The following is a 13403-nucleotide window of genomic DNA, read 5'->3' on the forward strand; positions in this document are numbered from 1 at the left end:
TGTTTGGGGAGGCATCAGGCTCACTCTCCCCAGGGCCCCCTCCATTCTCTCGCTATGGCGGGGGGGGGGGGCTGGGTTCCACTAGCGTCCCCTCCATTCTCACGGGGGGGGGGAGCCTGAGTCCCTCCCAGGGGCCTCTCCATTCTCTCGGGGGGGGAGCCTGAGTCCCTCCCAGGGGCCCCTCCATTCTCTTGGGGGGGGGAGCCTCAGTCCCTCCCAGGGGCCTCTCCATTCTCTCGGGGGGGGGGCGGGTTCCCCCAGGGGCCCCTCCACGCTCTCCATTGAGGTGGGTGGAGGGACCGGAAGTGCGGCTGCCCCCTACCTGATCAGGTGACCGGAAGGAGGCCGTGTCACGCGGGGGGGGGGGGCTGGAGCGGAGCCGCCTCTGACCGCCGCTCTCTCCCGGCAGCTCCCCATGGACACCCGGCAGCAGGTCGTGGCGCGAGCCGGGGCCGCGTTCCGCTCGGGCCGGTCCCGCCCGCTGGAGTTCCGGCTGCGGCAGCTGCGGGCCCTGGAGCGGATGGTGAAGGAGAAGGAGCCGGAGATCGCCGCCGCCCTGCGCGCGGATCTGCACAAGGTGCCCGGTGCCCCCCAATCCTCCCTTGTCCCCACGGGCCGGCTGGGCCCGGCCTGTGCCCCGGGGCCTGGCTGAGCGTACCCCGAGCTGCGCGGGGCCAGGGAGAGACGCCTCAGGCCTGGGGTGGCCGGAGCCGCCGAGTCCTGCAGGTCCTGCGCGCCGCCTGCTCCTCCGGCTCCTCCGGCTCGGTCAGGGCGAGACCCTGGGCGGTATATTTGGCTGAGGCCAAATGGGGGGCAGGGCGGGATAGCTCAGTGGTTCCAGCCTGCTAAACCCAGGGTTGTGAGTTCAGCCCTTGAGGGGGCCACTTAGGGATCTGGGGCAAAATCAGTCCTTGGTCCTGCTAGTGAAGGCAGGGGGCTGGACTCAATGACCTTTCGGGGTCCCTTCCAGCTCTAGGAGATGGGAATATCTCCATATATAGGCTCTGAAGCAGAGTCACGTCTGTTGTATAAATGTGTCCCCAGGGGAAATGTCCCAATCACCTCCCCGCTGTTGTGCAATGTGTGCGTGTGCCCGCTGCGAACGAGACCATAGAACTGACAGTCGCCCTCAGCTAGATGCAGATTCAGCTTGTGCTAATTGTATTGGCCATCATCCTGTTTCTCGCTCTGGGGGTCAATATGGCTCCATTGCTTTGGCATTCACTTACAGAGCACCCTGTTATTTATTACAGAGCGAATGCAATGCATTCAGTTTCGAGATTATGGGAGTGTTGGGGGAGATCGCCCTGATGGTGGACAACCTTTCTACATGGGTCGCCCCTAAGTCTGTTCCCAAGAATATAATGACACTGACAGATGAGGTCTACATCCACCATGAACCGCTGGGTGTGGTCCTGGTCATTGGGGCTTGGAACTACCCCTTTGTCCTGATTATGCAGCCTCTAATAGGGGCCATTGCAGCAGGTATGGTATAATCCTTATGCCTTGTTTTGTTGGCCTTTACAGTCATCCTTTCTCCCCCTAGTGTGTTACAGGCTGAAGCAGACAACACATTGTCCTGATTTTTGTCTCTTAGGAAATGCTGTAGTAATCAAACCTTCAGAGATAAGTGAAAATACAGCAAAACTTGTAGCTGAGCTGATCCCACAGTATATTGACAAGGTTAGTAAAAGCCAACACTCCTGACAGTTCTGTTGTTTTTAGTTGTTGTTCATTTGTCTTGTAGTGCCTAGGCCCTGCACGGATACAAACTTTGTATCCGTATCTGATCCACGATCCACAAACATGATCCGTGGATATCTGCAGATATGAAGTGGATATCTGCAGGGCTCTAGACATAAAATTTGGATCTGCATCCATCCGTAAACATTGTCTGCGGACATAAAGTGGATATCCGCGGATTTGCAGGGCTCTGCCGATCCAAGTTCCGTCATGCTAGGTACTGTACAGCCATGTGTCTGCCATTTTGAAGAAGGGGGATGGGATGGGAGTTCCTGGCTAGAAGAGAACAGGCTCCTTCAGCTGGAACGGCAGGCAGTAAACGCTTTAGTCTAGTCCATGCCTTGCTAAAGGAACTCTGGGTAGTGGGGTTTATCAGCAGCAGAGGCTTAATTCTTCCCCCAGACAGCATTAGCATGTCAGCACTCTTTAATGAGCACAGCCAGATGGCCCAGGAGACACAGCTGCAGGTATTTCCTGCGATGCTGCAATCATGCCTCTTCAGACAGTTCTCTAAAGATAATGAAGCCATGAAAGTAAACCAGACTTCCCATCATGCTGGATTGTTGTGGTGTTTATTCCGATGATCAGTAAAAATGTCCAAGAGCTAAGAACAAATGCCATTTCTGCACCAAAAACTGCTGCTGTTGGCTTTGGTTTGTTTCATCTTGGCGTCTGTAACCTGGGACTGGCAATACTTGTCCCCCAAGTGGCTGCAGCTTTGTTAAAGCAATTGGTGCTTTGCTTGCAGGAGTCAGACTCTGGATCTGGAGTTAACAGCTCACATCAGGTGTGGGAGACATTTTGCAGTGTTGAGATTTCTAAGCAAACAGTCCAAATGGGATGGTGGCTCTACATTTGCAATGAGCTTGTCATGCAGTGACAGCAAAGTAATGATCTAGTGTTACAAATCTCTTGACATTTATTGCACCAAAGTCAAGTCAGTTACACAAACATCTTGCTATTTCTGCCTTCATTTGAAGGACCTGTACCCAGTTATTAATGGAGGGGTCACGGAGACAACTGAGCTGCTAAAGGAGAGGTTTGATCACATCTTCTATACCGGGAGTTCCCAAGTGGGCAAAATTGTCATGGAAGCTGCTGCCAAGCACCTCACCCCCGTCACTCTTGAACTGGGTGGAAAAAGTCCGTGTTACATTGATAAGGACTGCAACCTTGACATTGCCTGCAGGTGAGCTCGTCCTCTAGGGGGTCAGTTGCTGGGGGCGGGGAGAAGTCCATGAGGAGTGTTTGTGGCTCTCACCGTTGGACGCATGCCTCTCTGACGATGGTGGCGGCTTATGGCCAGACTCTCCTTTCCTACGCTGGTTTCTCTCTCTGTCTGGGGGTTTTGATTGGCTCCCACTTGACCCCACTTCTGCTTGTTGAGTTTTGGCAAATAGAAACTGAAAGATGAACCTTTTATTTTAGCATATTTGGCTCTGTTTAATGTTTTTTAAAAGCTTTTATCTAATTAGTTTAAATACATTGGATGTAGCAGTTTGCACAGTTGATTATACTTGACTGTCCGCATTGGGCGAGGGAGGAGACTTTAAAGGGTGCAAAAATTAGCTTAACCTGCCCCCTCGTTATTTAAATGGACCCCAATCTTGCAAGTTGCTCCATGTGCAAGTAGCTGGCAGGATCCAGGCTGTGGTTTTGGATTTTTGTTTGTATCGTCCCATTCAGTTTCACAGCCATCCTGCAGAATCTAGAACAAAGGGCACAAGTCCAGAGTCCCCCAGCAGCAATCTCAGAACACTCCCCCAGACTCGTGTATGGCAGCTGCCGTGCCTTGATGGGACCCTGCTCTGTGAATGATTGAGCAGTACAAAACCAAATATTTAGAAAGCTCTGTTTTTAAAATAGGAGGCAACATTCTTCAAAGCAGCTGTTAGAGGCCTAATTCAGTAACTCAGCTTATTATGGATGCTGGGGTATTAACATTTTTCCTGCAGCAGAGCAAAAGAAAATGGGTCAGATTGAAAAGTTGTGGAGAAGAAGCATATTATATTGTATGCTCATGACTCAGTTTTCCATTTGCCCGAGCAGAGCTTGAGTATCTCGTATGGGGGCCCCAAGGCTTGCGTTAATTGTAAGAACGCAGAGTTCTTTAACATAAGAAAAGCATAGCATGGCACACATGATTTAGGTCGCGTTTCAGTCATTGCAGCCACTGAATTTTTTAATCCCACTTGAAGTCTCGCTTTGACTTTCCCGGATTTGGTGGGTGGTACCATCTTTCCCAGAACATCCAGCTATATATGCTTACATGCCTGTGCTCCTGTTTAATCTTGTAAAATGAGACTAAAACCTGCACTGTTTGTACAAACATGTACTAACGGTCTTGCTAGGCAGAGACTTTGGAAGGCTGCAGCCTGTAGATATGATCGACTGATAGCCAATGCTGATGCAGAATGTTACAGAAAGATAGCTGCTGTACCTTGTTCAAGGCTCTTGCTCTAACTCTTGGCTATTTTTAATTAAAGCAGAACACTGCCGGGTTCAGGTGCTCTTGAATTGCTGGAGTTTATGCTGCCGTTGATCCATTGCTTTTTAACATCTGCATGCAGCATTGGCTTCAGAATCCCCTGTCAGCATCAGCTGGGGGAATCCTGTGACTCTTAATGGGGGTTCCAATGAGATCAGTTTATCTAGGTTTCAAAATTTGTTTACAGAGCACTAGAAAAGAGCACCATTGGGGTGTAGTCTCTGGTAAGAAACATTCCTTCTCTCCCTACCATGAGTCAGCCTCCTGCAGGGAGCTGTGCTCCTAGGAGATGCTGAACATCAAGCTAGTAATCATTTCAGAATGGTTTGGGATGGGTGTGGTGCATCCGCAGTGCTCCAGGTAGAGATGTCTCTTTTTGTCAGTAAAACACTAGTAAATGGAGATCAATCCTTTTCTTCCTTCCTTAGACGGGTAGCTTGGGGGAAGTATTTGAACTGTGGGCAGACCTGCATTGCCCCCGATTACATCCTATGTGACCAGTCCATCCAGAACAAAGTCGTGGAGAATATCAAGAAGACTCTCAGGGTAAGTGTTAAGTGACGCGTGCTTTGCAAATCTGCGGCTGCTTTCCCTGTAATTGTAGCTGTGTGTGTTTTGCTCTTGTATTTCAGGCTCATGATGATGTCAAGGGTGTGCCTTGGAATGTTTGTAAACTGCTTGACAACTCCAAAGCCCTTGTAGCAGTGCCAGGTCTGGGGACTTACTCTGGCCTTGGCTACACTTGAGAATTCACAGCGCTGCCGTGAACACAGAGCTGTCTCGCAGCGCTGCAAGTACTCCACCTCTCCGAGGGGAGTAGCTTGCAGCGCTGCGAGCGAGCGTGCAGCGCTGCAGGCGCTGATTACATTGGCGCTTTACAGCGCTGCACTCGCTGCGCTCGGGGGGGGAGGAGGGGCGTTTTCACACCCCCGAGCGCAGCAAGTTGCAACACTGTACAGCGCCAGTGTAGCCAAGGCCTTAGTTAAACGGTCCCGCTTGTGTTTCCTAATGTCGATTCAGTTTTCCCAAGCCTGTAGAGTTTCAGATCTGTGCTGTGCAAGTGTAGCTGGAAATCCACACCAGCAGAGAGCACACTAATACATTTCAAGGAAATGACAGGCACCTCCGAGGCTGAGAAATGGCCTCATCTAAGTAATGACAGGATTTGCAGCCTCTGCAGTAGTCCAGCTGATGGCTGTGCTGACCCTGGCCTAGGGAGGGAGGTGCCAGATTATTGATCAAACATGTCCCGTTTTTAAACCCCACCCCCTTTTCTTTTCTCTTTTTTACAGGAATTCCATGGGGAAGATATAAAAAAATCTCCAGATTATGAAAGGATCGTCAACAAGCACCACTTTAAAAGGCTCGTGACACTGCTGGAAGGACAGAAGATAGCTTACGGAGGGGAGACTGATGAGGCTACGTGCTTTATAGGTATTCCTTCTACATTTGCTTGGGACAAGAGGGTGGCATATAGGTGTTACCGTGATCCTTATGCCAGCTAGTGTCTTCTCCTCTCTGAGCTGATGTGTAGTCAGACTTCTGGCTCATTTCGCCTGTATTTAATCCAGTTGGTGCATATGATTAAAATAAAAAGCAAATATCTCCTCCTACTGCAGCCTAATGTTCCTACGGGACAGGTGTTTGGCGGCTGTTTCAGTGTTTTGATATAGCTATTCGTTCTCCTCAGGTCTAGTATGAACAAAGCACTGGTGAATGGCAGAATAACAGACCAGCTTCAGTTTCCTCATTTTCAGGTCTTCCCTTCCCTCCTTCCCCCCAAGCTCTCAGGCTCCTGTTAATCTGTACAAATCTCTTCTAAGTCACAAAGAGACTTGTGGTACCTGTTTGGAAGTCACACCATGGTGCAAAGCCTCTGGTTGTGCTCAGGTGGTGCCAACACCACAGGCATGAGGTCTGCCTTTTGCCTTCCCTTTTTAAAAGGGATAAAGCGTGGGGCTGGGATCCAGGAAACCTGAGTTTGTTCTCTGCTCTGCCACTGACTTCCTGTGTGACCTTGTGCAAGTCACTTGACCTAACTGCTAATGATCCATATTGTAGCCTGGTCCTATAATAAATGCCAATTGGTACTCAGCTAAGGAGAGGAGACCCCTATGGTTCTTGCCCCAGGATCAGACACAACAGAGTCAAAACTGACAAGTTCAGTATCTTGTAGGGAACCCCAGGCTGTATGGGAAGGGTACTCACCTGGAGAGCAAAACACAACCTTAACCACCTTTATTAATACAATTAATAGAGACAAGAAAGCTCCGAACCACAGAAGCAAATATCAATAATAGAGTATTAGAGAAATCTTAACCGTTATTCCTTGCCTAGCATATGCTCATACTTACATACTCACACCCCTTTCTTGGAGATCTGGTGGTCAGAGACGAGACAAAGGACCAGCCCTGTCTCTGGCATGCAAAAAGGGTTTGATGGTCCGGATCCCCGGTGCTTGAAGATAGGTGATAAAGGATTGAAGGCTGGTGGGCTAGCTGCCTTCTTCACGTGAGTTCTTGCTCATATAAGGCCTGGGAATCAGCCTGAATATTCATACAAAAACTCTGCCTCCTCTGTCCATATTCAACTTCCTCACCCTCATAATATTGGGGTGCCTTTCCCTGATAGGCTAGCATATTCATCCTTATTGACTCATCCCTATTGCTAAAGCAAATCTGTGGTTAGATGTCTGCCAACGATCCTCTCTGAAAATATCTAAGCTTAGTATCAGTTCAGTATTCCTGCGGTTGCTCAGTCTCATGTCAACTTTTCTCATAAGCAAGCTAGTCCCAGTTCCTCAAAATCTAGGGCAACTGTTGGACCACTTTATTTGTGCTAAAGGTCAGAGGTCTATGCATTACTTACACTAACTTGCTTAGGCCAGTGTCTTACAGGATGCAGGCCTGTAGGTTCCTTGCGTTACTGCTAGTGAAATAAGGCTACTCTGGCCCTACGGGCTACGTACCCACCTGACTAGACCAACAAAACGGCGTTTATTTTCTTTGAAAATTGAGATGGGGATACTAGCTGTGCTTGACAATTGCTGAGCTAGATGCAGGAGAGTGGGTGGGGCTTCCTGAGCAGAGCATTTATTTCCCTATGTCCTAATTCAGTCTTCTCCCCTGTCTGTCGTAGCCCCGACTATACTCACTGATGTTAGCCCAGAATCCAAGATCATGAAAGAAGAGATTTTTGGCCCCCTCCTTCCAATCGTGACTATAAAGAGTGCGGATGAAGCAATTCAGTTCATAAATCAGCGGGAGAAGCCGCTCGCCCTTTATTTATTTTCCAATGATAAAAAGGTAGGTCCTGGGCTCCAGAGTTGGACACACAACTCTGCGCTGCATATTATAAACACAGAGCCAGGTTCATCCTTGGCATAGCTTCATTGAGTGCGTTTGGCTTTAGCTCCTGTTAAATCCCAGCTCTTGGGTCCTCTGGAATCTGATATTCCCAAAGCTTCTGGAACTCCCCTATCCTTAATGGTGGCAGATTAAATCAATCTGTTTTGCCCTCACATCCAGGTGGGAACACAACATAGATGGGTCATTTTGACAGGTGGCTTCCCACCACTCCACTGCTCGTCATAATAGCTCAGGGTGACCGGGCTCTTGAAATGGGTCAGGCCTGTTCATACACCACCAGAAGAGTGTTATGTAAGAATGTGTAGCTTGGCAACGTAGCAGAGACTGAAATACTAGCTCAGGTAAGGACACAGTCAGTAACAAAGGCTGGTAATCTTTAATTACAATATTAGGCAAGTTGTGGCCTCTGGACTGGCAAAGATTCTAGCTAGTACAGATCTTGTACAGACCACTGAATCGGCTATTGCTAGTGGGAACGTGATAAAGCCAAATACATTATAAGCAAAAGGGAAAGGGGGGTGTGTGTCTGTCTGCCTGGGAAAGCGAAGTCTAACCCAGCTGCTGGTACAGTTCCACTGAGGGCCGTGGGGTTGTACTTGTGTAGCTAAGAGAATTTGTCATCTTGAATCTGAACTCCTAGTTCTAAAACAGGAAAGAACTCTGTTAATGCAGAGTATTAAGACTCTGTACAAAGGGTAGCTCCTCCTGCAAAAGACAGTTATCAGGCTTCTCAAAGTCTGAGCATCAAAGGATCTTGTGCAGTCAGCACCAACTTCTTCATTGTGACACCTGGCCCTAGTTAGCCTGCTTGCCAGCCCTTGGAATACAGCTGCTAATTCAGCACGCTGAGATTTTATTACATTTATAGCCATATAAAACCTGCATCTCTTACGGGTGGCTTATTAGAGCATTTCCTTAGTTGGCCAGTCTCTGGGTTCTCTCGGGGGAACTTTTCAATCCTTCCTTAGTCAGGGCTGACGAATTAGCAGCTGAATTCCGGAGCTGTGTGATGTAACCCTGATCATCCACCCATTCTCACCTCTTGATTCTCACTGCATTTAGCTTTGAAATATTTGTCCCTTTAAACATTTCTAAAACTTGACTCTATAGTGGTGATCTTAAAGCATTCATCACAATGCTGTAATCTGACAAGATGCCAAGGAAAATGTTGGGTGCTACGTGAACACTACATGGTGCTGTTTTGGAGACTTCCACCTCAAAAAACATTTCCCCATTAAATGTCTGGAGAAACAGAACATTTCTGAAGCCACAGGTAGTAAACTTGATGAGCGGGTTCCCATCATCCCTAAATTTCTTTGTCAAGATAGTTTCTATCACGGTGTTGATCATCCCTCTAAAACTTTATATTAAACACAGCCAGTAGGTTATCTGGCATTGTATCGTCTGTTTGTGTTTTATTAGTTGATCAAAAGGATGATATCGGAGACCTCCAGCGGCGGTGTCACTGCAAACGATGTCATTATGCACTACACTCTCCCAGATCTGCCCTTCGGTGGAGTCGGTGAGTTACAGGAACTCTGTGTAATAAACCATGAGTGTACTGTGTAGTCCTGCTCTCTGTATCTTAGCCACTGGTTCTTTCTAATGATCACGTGACTGATCAGAGCCTTGGAGTTCTGTACAGCAGGCGGCCCCTCATCCCTCTTAAATAAATACAGACAGCAGGTTCCCGTAGAAAGGTGCTGGGCTGAATTCCCCCCGTTTATCCTCAGAACAGGTAGACACGCACCCATAGGCAGCTTCCAGAACACCCACATGTGCTGCACCAACGTTCCTCCACCCTGGCCTGGAATGACCTCTTCTGCGGATGAGCCGCTAACTCCATTTCCAGGCCCATTCAGTCCTTGGTCCCTCTGCTGAGAGTGCCATCAAGGGGTCCCGGTGTGGTGCAGACACCTGTTCTCTGGGAACGGGACTTAGACCCCCAAAGGTCTGACAAAGGGCAGGTTACTGAAAAGGAGTTGGGTTTCGAAAGGAACTTGTCTACGGTGCATATTCTGTATCTTTGGCACTGCTAGCCTGGATGTGCCCAACGGATTAACTTGACCAACCAACTGCATGCTAACTAGTGTGTGTGTTGACACATTCAGGGAACAGTGGAATGGGCAACTACCATGGCAGACACAGCTTTGAGACCTTCTCCCATCGCCGCTCCTGCTTAATTAAGTCTCTGACGATGGAAGGTGTGAACAAAATCCGGTACCCGCCAAACAGTCAGAGGAAGCTGGACTGGGCCAAGTTCTTCTTCTTGAAGCGATTTAACAAAGGCCGCCTGGGGCTCATTGCCCTGGCCCTGCTGGGAGCCATCCTGGCTGCGGTGATAAAGGTGAGCTTTGGGGCTCTGGTTTTCTGTACCATTGTGTGTTTTCAATGAGGGTTTATTTCTGAGCCCAGTTAGCGCATGGAGGTCCCACTTCCCAGCCTTGCTCCTCTCCTGGAAGCTGGTCTACTGTAACTTTTGAGCTGAGATCTGTGTGAAAGCAGGGCCAGCCAGAAGCCCTCAAATCTCCTTCGATCTCACTTAGGCTAGCAGGATCCAGACCGGTAACAGGGCTGAGCTGATTCTTGGGCAAACCCTCTGAGTCTGCTAGGCCATTATTGCTCTAATTTGATGGGTAACGTGTGAGAAACTGAGTCCTCCTCCTGAAGAACAGGGGTTGGGACATGGCTGGATGGGATCTGCAAGAGCTGCTTCCACCACTCTGTCCCCATTAGAGCTTTCGTTGGGAGTAGTTGGCTAGCTGGCTGCCTGGCTAATGAACTGACTATGTGGCATTTGTAGCTGTGCATTGCTTGCAGGGATACTGTGGAGGGGAAGGTTGGCTCTTGGCTCTGCTGCAGACAGCCCATGTAACCTTGGACAAATCACTTCCCCATGTGGATGTGGGGCTACTTCCCTCCCTCCCAGAGGTGCTGTCAGGCTCTGGAGAGGGGGAGCAGGGCTGTCTGGGTGGCATGAAACTCTTGCAGTTTGGAGTAAATGGAGGATTCAAGAGGGTCCATGATACAGAATGTCTTTAAAAGTCCAAATGAACAACTTCCAGTAGTGCAGCAAACCAGGCACTACACCAGGGGTCGGCAACCTTTCAGAAGAGGTGTGCCGAGTCTTCATTTATTCACTCTGATTTAAGGTTTCGCGTGCCAGTAATACATTTTAACATTTTTAGAAGGTCTCTTTCTATAAGTCTATAATATATAACCAAACTATTGTTGTATGTAAAGTAAATACAGTTTTTAAAATGTTTAAGAAGCTTCATTTAAAATTAAATTAAAATGCAGAGCCCGCCGGTGGCCAGGACGCTGGCAGTGTGAGTGCCATTGAAAATCCGCTCGCGTGCCACAGGTTGCCTACCTCTGCACTACACGCTGCCTTGGGGGAAGTGAGGGTAACCAGGGGCTGCGTGTGCTGTCATGCCACACAGCATAATGTCAACCCTAACTTGTGAATCTTTCCTGCCACAGCCTGGGTAGACTTGCGGGCGGAGGGGAAGTGTAATACTAGATCAGCATGTCAGTAAAGACTGGTTGAATTGGAATCGCCATTGGGGATCACATCCACTGTCCCTCTAGTGCCGTATCCTGTCTGACCATGGCCAGCCGGAGATGCAAGATCCCCACATCAGGCAATTGCAGGCTAATTGTTGCCCACATTAGGTCTCCACTCGTCAGAGATTGGCTTGAGCCCCGAAGCACACGGTTTTCTGTCCCTTCCCGAATTCTTTGTTACCGTGCATTATGAGATGAGGTCCCTCTTAAACTATTGTGCCAGTCTGTGACCAACTCTGTCTTTGAAATAAAACCTTATTCTGCCATCGCCCCGCACCTCATTACTTGCCGGCTCAGTGAAGAGGGCGACGTTTGGGTTTTCCCAGAATCAGTGGCCTGTGCTGAAGAGAAAAGCCCTGTGTGGTGTCTTGGCAGTGCAGACTGTGCTGGCTCAGGAGCAGCAGGTTTCAAAGCCCAGCTAGTCCTGCCGAAGCAAGATAGGACTTTCCTTGTGTGGCGTATTACAGACCCCGCTTGTAGAGGGGGGAATCTTTCAGAGCCGTGGATGTGGGTACTGCGTGGAGTGATGCAGGCTTTCCTTCTGTCCATCACTCTGACTCTTTACCCTTACAGCCTGGTCACATGGGGTTGTGAACAGCTGATTCTTCTCTTGCATGCAGCATCTAGGCTGTGGATTCTACACCATACTCAAAATAAGAGTCAAAAGGGGGTGAGAATAGGGAATAAGAGACTGACAAGGGGGTCAGGAAAAGCAGTGCCTATTGGATCCAGAGTCTGTTCAAGTGGGGAATGCGCACCCACCTTTGTTAATATCTAGGAGTTGGAATTTATTCCATCTCTCTGCTGAAGTTATACAAGATCTTTCTTTGCCTTCACAGGTGGCCTACTCTTGAAGAAAAGAAGTGACCTGACCTGCTATAACCAATCCGCAGTACTTGTACTCTGAGCGCACACTTTATGTAATGACCTTTTTCAACTTGAGAGTTTTACTTTTTTTCTATGAAATATTAAGGGCACAAAGCAATGAGAAGTAAAGTAAGAATGCACTAGCTAGTAACAGTGCTAGGGCTAGCACTTCATGTTGATTTGAAAAGCCATGCGGCAATACAGGGATTAATGCAGCAGTGGGCATAAAGTATTGGTCATGCAACCAGCGAGAAGAGAACTGCAAAGCAGGAAGCAGCAGCACCCTCCGTTGCTACTCCATGCTGTATCAAGCCCATGCTTATGTCTTCTCAGGACTGTCACCTCCTGAGCTCGCCCAGTCTTTGCTGGAGAAGTAGAACTTGGGCTTACGTTTCAGTCTGTGAGCCATCACCGTTCAGTTCCGCCAATGATTTTTCCAGAGTCCTCCAAAAAGAGGGAAATCAGGACCTGATACACTTAATGTAAAGAGTAAAAGTCCAAAATAAAACAGAGGTAGCCTTTTTACATCTTAATGGGCAGATACATTTTCTTTAGAGTTCTTCCCTTTTATGGTACCTGCCTAGTGTTGTAGTAAGTATCTTCCACACCTTGTAATTAGTCTTCTATGTCTTCCTTTCTGGTGTGGTGGAGACAGATTTTACTAATACTCAAGACCAATTCTGACTAAATGTACATTGAGGCTGCTGCTCACCTTCTAACCCAGGACATGTATCCCTAGAATCTCCCCCAGAAAAAAAAGATTGTCCACTCGTTAGCCCTGTGATTTAATCTGACCGCACATTCAACTGGCTGCAACTTCCAAAGTGAAAGACCTGCTACAGCTGTTAGAGGGTTGCAAGGTATCTGTCTTGTAATGCTGCAGTCACCTGTGCTCCTATCTGCCCGGCTTGCCTTTTGTGATGCAGGGGCTGTGTTTAGAGCATTAGGAACTAAAGAATTCACTCTTGGCATATTTCCATTTGCTGCTGGAGAGAAGCCAGAACATACTTTCAAGGGAAGTATACCTAAACTTATGAAGACACCAGTTAATTAACAAGGGACCTATTTCAGCTGAAGGGGAAGAGACTGGATACACTTAAGCACTAGAAGAGGTTCCAACTTTTTAAAACAAATATTTTTAAACAATAAGGAAAATAACTTGATATACTATTAAATTTAACTAAAGAATTTATATTGAAAAATTATTTGCCTTTTGTTCAGTAGCTGGAAATGTATGCTGTTTAGTTAAATAGATTTTGAAAGTACTAAATAAACACTGACTGACAAACAAGAATGAATGGAGCTTTGTTGGCTCAATAGAGAAGGCAGTATAGATAAGTACTTGAGAGGGAGTCAGGAAACCGGGGTTA

General features: G+C 48.1%; 1 protein-coding gene across 1 annotated transcript; it reads left to right on the top strand.

Annotated features, from left to right (window-relative positions):
* The first annotated feature begins 415 nt into the window (after nt 1-415).
* Nucleotides 416-13327, top strand: ALDH3A2 (aldehyde dehydrogenase 3 family member A2). The gene is made up of 10 exons (XM_065418083.1): nt 416-577; nt 1254-1485; nt 1598-1683; nt 2724-2932; nt 4660-4777; nt 5524-5665; nt 7370-7536; nt 9022-9121; nt 9711-9946; nt 12006-13327. The coding sequence occupies exons 1-10, from the start codon at nt 416-418 to the stop codon at nt 12018-12020; spliced, it is 1467 nt and encodes a 488-aa protein (XP_065274155.1). The 3' UTR covers nt 12021-13327.
* The last annotated feature ends 76 nt before the right edge of the window (nt 13328-13403 follow it).

The sequence above is a fragment of the Emys orbicularis genome, chromosome 17 (genome assembly GCF_028017835.1).
Source record: "Emys orbicularis isolate rEmyOrb1 chromosome 17, rEmyOrb1.hap1, whole genome shotgun sequence".
NCBI classification, from domain to species: domain Eukaryota; kingdom Metazoa; phylum Chordata; order Testudines; family Emydidae; genus Emys; species Emys orbicularis.